This window comes from Magnolia sinica, chromosome 2 (genome assembly GCF_029962835.1).
Source record: "Magnolia sinica isolate HGM2019 chromosome 2, MsV1, whole genome shotgun sequence".
NCBI classification, from domain to species: Eukaryota; Viridiplantae; Streptophyta; class Magnoliopsida; order Magnoliales; family Magnoliaceae; genus Magnolia; species Magnolia sinica.
The window spans coordinates 1,060,828-1,067,568 of NC_080574.1; the positions used below are offsets into that span (position 1 = coordinate 1,060,828).

General features: G+C 41.4%; 1 protein-coding gene across 1 annotated transcript; it reads right to left on the reverse strand.

Annotated features, from left to right (window-relative positions):
• Positions 1–1,639: 1,639 nt before the first annotated feature.
• LOC131231189 (cyclic dof factor 2-like) lies at positions 1,640–5,226 on the reverse strand. The gene is made up of 2 exons (XM_058227306.1): positions 4,882–5,226; positions 1,640–3,325 (listed from the first exon to the last, which is right to left on the reverse strand). Exons 1-2 carry the CDS (start codon positions 5,065–5,067, stop codon positions 2,021–2,023), a joined length of 1,491 nt encoding a protein of 496 aa, XP_058083289.1. The 5' UTR covers positions 5,068–5,226; the 3' UTR covers positions 1,640–2,020.
• Between the last annotated feature and the right edge of the window lie 1,515 nt (positions 5,227–6,741).

Genomic DNA, 6,741 nt, shown 5'->3' on the forward strand with positions numbered 1-6,741 from the left:
TTCATGTGGTTGGCCAATCATATGAAAGAATAATCAAGGTCCACTCAACATCATGGACCGAAAACTGCAAGCATCCTAGGTTCAGTCGAACGGTTAGGATCGTATGGCTCCCAACTTGCTCAAATGCCATTCTTTTCGGAAAAAAAAGGAAAGATGAAATTTCCACCATTCTCACAACTTTAATAGAAATTTTGAGTGGGACGAAAAGGAATTCAAGCATATTGTTGGTAAAGAGGCTTTTTTACCTCCAAACAGAAGGAAGACAACAAAAGACAAAAAGGTGGTGGAAGACCTCTCATGCACTGGGTCCCATCACAACTTGGAGTTATACGAATCATGTGGTCACAGTCCACCATCGACAAATATCTGATGTTTGGTCCCAATTCCCACATGCATTCGTTTGTGAAGTTACTGCAGCCTTGTTTTGTAGAAAGAGTGAAGAATTTGGGTGAATTTCACAACTTACCATTGAGCTAAAAACACAATATCAGCATGAAGATAAGGGTGTGTTTGGTAGCACCAAACATCATGAAATATCATGATTTAAATAATATATTATCTTCATCACCATAGCCTTGTTGGAGCTCTTTGGGTTGGCTTTATGAATCCTGTTTCACCCATTACTCCATCAAGATTCGAAATGATAATTCTCACGGTGGCTTTGTGAAAATACAATGATCAACTGCCCACTCACATCAACCCTCTAATGAATGGGGACCAGCTGGTGCAGTTGCTATAAGTCAAAGAGTCATAGATGAAGAAAAAATGATATGATGGTTTTAAAAAAAAGAAAAGAAAAAAGAATAGAGTGAATTTCTTCTCAAGGGACTGATTTCATTTTGCTTTTTTCATTGGGAGAAAGGAAGAAAGGATTTTCCATGATGTTGCCTTTATAGGCGGCTTTCTAATTGTTGCAAGTGGTTGTCTGGTCTAAGGCCATGAAAAAAAAAAAAGATGCTCGGCCTTTTGCAAGAGAAATTCATGTTTATCCTCACCAGAGGAATGGCCCCACGAGAAATTTATTGTCCAATTCGTTTCCACCTTGGTCTGCCTTTATATTACTTTTGAGTACATTCACGAGTGGCTTCTACCATCTTTGGCCTCATCCAGGCATATAATTGAAGTTTTTGGATCTTTCCAAACAGCCAAGGCAGGCAATTTTTCATTCATTGTTCCTGATCTTTTGAGTTCTCTAGCTGATCTCTTGCTCTCTTTGAGGATTTTCAGTGGATAAGCTACGGTGGCAGACAAATCAGAACCTAGGGATTTGAATAGGTGAGTGACTCAAACTCGAGTTGGTGCTGCATTAAGACAATGCTCTTGCTACTCCACCCGTCACAGGGTAAGATATCCGTTCTCTAATTTATAAAGAGGGAGAAGGTAGATCAAAACCCAGCTTCCATTTTTTTTCTTTTCTTTTTTTTTCTTTTTCCCTTTTTCCAAAATCAGATAAAAGTACATTCATGAGTTTGATCAGAATAATCGAAGGAAAGAGTGCGAAAAACAGAACCCACATCTGAAATTCATAGTTGAGACCAAATATCTGATCGAAAATAGCATTGGATATAGCTTGCTTGGGACTGAGGAAAAAGAAGACAGATCCATTCAACGATGCAATTCCTTGCTTCGGTTCAAAATATTGAGGAAAAAGAAGTTAGATTCATAAGTTTATTTGGGTACATCTTAGAATCCCTCTCTCTCATTTTCTCACTATCTCATATAGATGTATATACATTTACACAAACTCGCCAAACCATTAGAACTAAGCAAAGGACTGTTCATACTTCGTATTGCTACAAAAGAGCTCAAACTAGTAGCTGTCTTGAGCCGCTTCAAGATTCCTACTAAGGAAACCAGAGATGTTCCTTCAACCTTTGTCATGCCGTGGCTGCTGAGCCCATTCCTTCAATGCAACCCTTTTCAGCGACTTAATCTCTGATGGAGCTGTATAAAGCTCAATGGCCCAAACTCCCTCCATGAGCCGAAACTCCCAACAACATATTTTCAATTACCTATTGATCTACGAGCTCTCATGGAAGTTCAGTGACCGTGACAATGCTGCAGGGTTGGCATGCAAGACCTGAGAGGTCTCTACTGTATGGTTCTTGTCATCTGCCTTGGATTGGAAGGCCTTGAAAAGCCCTCCACTACTGATTGAGTCCGCCTTGTCATTTTTAATGCCCAGAGTTGCCCATATAGAGCTCCTTGCAGCTTCACCAGGGTCGTCGATTCTCAACGTCTTAGGAATCCACAGACACCTCTCTGAGCTGCTCTGTTTGGATGTGTCATCTTTCTCCGTGTCCCTTTCTTTGAGTGATTCTCCTTCTCTCGAATGCTTTCCTAAGGTTGGGGAATTAGAACTGGAGACAGAGGATCCATTGTTGGGAGAAGATGGAATAGGTACCCAAGGAACATTCCAAGTGCCTGGTATAGTACAACCCCAGTAAGGGGTCACAGGGTGCGGGTAAAATGGTATTGGGAAGCTTGAGGGATAGAAAGGGGGCGGTGCCAATGGAGTGCCCCATTGAGCTGAATTCCATGGATATGTCCAAGGAGCTCCACCAAAGAACGGTATCTGAGGAGGGAATCCTTGACCGTTCTGTGCAGCAGGCTCCTGCAAATTAGCATGATTTCTGTCTGTGGATTTCAAAGCTGTGACAGAAGACCCGCTTGATTGCTCCTCGCCATTTTCTGCTCCACGGGAAACTGGAATCCTCTGTTCTTCTGATCTATGAAACCCGTTCCCGTGGCAATTCTGCATCGATTTGTCTGCAAGGTTCAAAACAGACGCCATGGATTCGCAGAGGGGGGCATCCAAGCCGAAACTGAGGAAGGTGCCATTGGGTTTTAATGGGGCGTGATGAATTGCTTCAGACATGTCAGTTCGAGCTGCAAGAGCTTCGGGCACAATTATGTTCCGGTAATGTGAGGTGGAGTTCTTGTTCTTGCGACGTCCAGCTCCCACAGGCACGTTCCGCATGGTCCCACCAGCCGTCCAGTATCTCTGGCAGTTCTTACAGAAATGCCGTGGTTGGTTGACGTTGTAATTGTTGTAGTAGCAGAACTTTGTGTCTAGGCTGTTACAGCGAGGGCATGGCAGTATTTTATCGGGCTTCCTTAGAACCTTGTCTTTCGAGATGCTTGTGTCGCTTTGTTCTTCATTGGCCCTTGTAGCTTCCACAGGCAGGGCTTCCTTATCAACAGAAGGCGTTTTGGGGCTCTCTTTTACCGTTGAAGAGGTTGTTGGCTTAGCTAAGTCATCTTCTGAAATCAGTGCGGGCGGATCTTTATCTTTGATTTCAGTTGTTTTTGTATTCTCCCAATCCTGAAACTTCAGACCTTTTATTGGATGAGAAACCGCAATCAAACAGCGATAACTAAATGATCAAGCACAAGTGACAGTCAGTTCTACATAATTACTCAACTTTTTTTGCACAACAAATGATCAGTTACTGTGATATTTGTGCGACAACGGAGGGAATGCCCGTCAAATGCAATTTTTGTATATGACTTGTGAGAAAATCAAATAGGGAACATATATCAAACACAATTTTCTTTTATCGTTTGGAGGGGATGATCTTTAATGTCAAACGATTGCAGTTTTATGCATTCATCAGATACATGTTTCCGTTTTGATAATGATATCATTAACAGAGGAGCAATCTTATGCTTGAATTCATCAATGTTTTGAATATCAGAAAATCTCAGCAACCTACTAGTTCATGAAAAGAACCTTATGAATTGAAGTAGGTAAGGAAACAAGGGATCATTTTTATTTTTATTTTTTGCAAAATTCTGGCAAAAGTTAGATACAATCATCACAATAGTGTGTAACATTTCACGAGTAATTCTTTTAGGGTGTGTTTGGATGCTTCTCTTCACAAATTCTGAGCTTGAAATTTTAATGAATTGATTGTTGGGGGCTAAGGGTAGCCAAAATAGAAGCCTCTGTGGTGAGGTTCTGTTCTCCATGCCAACCAAAACCTGGTGTGGAAAAAATACCTATCCTTCCAGCCACAACATTGTTGAGGATCTTGATTTTGGGTACATCCAAACACACCTTTAGTCGATAGAACATTCCTCAATTCCATGTTTGATTCAGTAAAAAGGAAAACTAAAACAAGCGCAAGTCCAATGAAAATTTATCTGCTACTTGGTAGGTAAAAGAAAGAGAAAAGGCATTTCAAAATACAAGAAATGATCAGAAAGATTTCGAATATGGACAAAAGATGATCAGATCTGATCATGCACCGTCCAGAATCAGGAACTTTTCAATGTGGCAGTAAAATTCATTGTTCTCCGGATATAATCGCGAAAAACTCTGACCACAAGTCCTCTCGAGCAGAAAAATGAGTACTAACAGTCAGAAAACCTCAACATGGGCTGAAAATCACAAAATTCTCAGGAATAATCAAACTGTATTTTGTCAAAAGACGCATATCTAAACAGCAAAACCCAGACATCTCCAATTAGATATGTATATAAAGAAAAAAAAAAAAACCCACGTTTGTCAAACACGGATAAAATCACAGGTTTTTTCTTTTCAGAAAAATTATCAAACAGAACTATATTATTAAAATAATTTTTGAAAAAAAAAAAGCTATAGATTTCTATTCTATCACGCATATCAAACCATAATTTGAAGAACTGAAATTTCTCATCCTTTCCATTGTGATCAAAGCCAAACCACTAAAAATCAATCAACTGAAGAAAAGAACTAAAACCCAACTCCGGTAAAACAAAAAACCCTCAAAAGCCCGAGAATTCTGCCAAAAAGAAGGTAAAAATCCTCAGATCTCAGGAATTCAAAGAAAACCCAAGATTTCAGGACTGGAATAGCGTCAGAAAAATAAACAGAACAGCAAACTCTCGTTTTTATACCTTCTCTTCTTCTCCCTCTCCTTCTTCGTCTTCTCCACCATTGGATTTCTTCTCGCTCGTGGAAGACGGCTCATGATCTTCAGGTCCATCACCTGCAACGGACGATACCGACGAGATTTCGTCCGGAGTAGACAGTGGAATCGTCCTCCCGAAAAGCTTAATTGCCGGGTCTCTGCTATCCGACATTTTTCTTTCTCAAGTTTCCGAAACGAAACGGGAAATCCGAAATCCGATACGCGAAAAAGACGGCTTGAGGTGTCGCGCGTTCGTCCGTCCGTCCGTCCGTCCGTTTCGCCTCCTGCTGCTCCACTCGTCGTCGTTGCTGAGTTTGTTCTGTTTTCTTGCCCGCGTTAAATGAGGGCGAGGTGCCACGTCATCAAAGAGAACGACTCTCAGCCACAAGTTCTTGTGGCGTTAGGATCGCTCTATTGATTCCAACGGAAAGAAAGTGGATGCGCAGCGGTCCTAGTCCTAGTCAGCACCCCCCAATAACTCGGCGATGGAATTGAAAACATCGGTGATGGTTTACCACCCATTTTCAACCTGTAGTTTCTTAACTGATTTCCACGTGCCGTGCTATGAGAAAATTCGTACTGTCGAAATCCATCTAAATCCTGTAGGTGAAGCACGGGCTAGACTTTAAATTGATTGGATGATCTTAACTATCTGATTCTGCTTCTCAAATATGGACGGCTGAACATTTTAAGTGGACTATTATAAATTGGATGGTTAGGATTGGCCAGTAACTGTGCTTTTTATGGACAGGATCCATCTGCAATGACCCTGTGATTTGGATAGTCTGTATGCGGACGAGACAGTACCAGTACGTGAGAACAGTTGTTAACCCTCACCATTGTTTTGACTTTTCTCGAGGGATAAAGACTACTCGATCACAAATACTTTGTGTATGGTGGGAATTCATCCAATGTACTTCACCCAGACCATCCACCACGGATGGAACATAGGTGGGGTTCATCTAATGGATGGCTAAGAACGGTTTGTTGAATGGCTTACAATGGCTAAAATCCCTAGGACAAGGTCATGCCACTTGTACAGCTTGTAAGTTACCGCCATTTCTGATAAACCCAGTTCACAAGACTGCCTTGTAAACCGCGAGTTGGACTTGTGTTTACGTTACATCCATCCACTTCTACTCTTTGTTTTTAGAAATTGGAAAATTTACTATATTGGCTGGTCAAATTCTCTAAAGGAGTTCAACAATTTAAATATTCCGAGAGTGGCCTTCTGATGAGCTTCCAAAAATTACTTAGACCAAAATGCCTTTTGTCCTCGGTTCAATAGTTATATGGTTTTTCAGTGAATAAGAAGTTACGTCAACGGGTACGGACCCTTTTTTTGGCGTGGGCAAGGCCCAACTCATGGGGCCCACACTGATGTATGTGTATAATCCATGCCGCCCATCCTTCTTGCCATGTCAATTTAGAGTTAGGGCCCAAATATCAGCTTGATCAAGTGCTCATGTGGCCCATATAATAGAAAATAATGACAGTTGAAACATTCTAGACTCACTGTGATGCTTGTTGGAAGTGGACACTGCTCAAGTCAAGACTTTTTGGTCCCATGTCTAGCTAGCCGACAAGGTGGATAAATCGGATCACCCCATTGTGGGCCTTAGGCTATAGTACCGATGGTTAGGTAGTAAAGGAAGTGAACATGTGAAAACTACGATCCATGATCCATGTAATATGACAACCACGACCCATATAACAGGACAACTACTACCCATGCAAACCATGATCCATATGGGCCCACATTGATGTATGTGTATAATCCATGCCGCCTATCATTTTTGCCATGTCATTTTAGGGCTAGGGTTCAAATATCATCCCGATCCGATAC

Excerpts from the sequence above, each read along its gene's own strand:
- LOC131231189 (XM_058227306.1), bottom strand. The coding sequence starts at position 5,067 with ATGTCGGATAGCAGAGACCCGGCAATTAAGCTTTTCGGGAGGACGATT. Across the intron at positions 3,326-4,881 it reads GAGAGGGAGAAGAAGAGAAG|GATTGGGAGAATACAAAAAC; the intron begins GTATAAAAACGA and ends CTGAAGTTTCAG.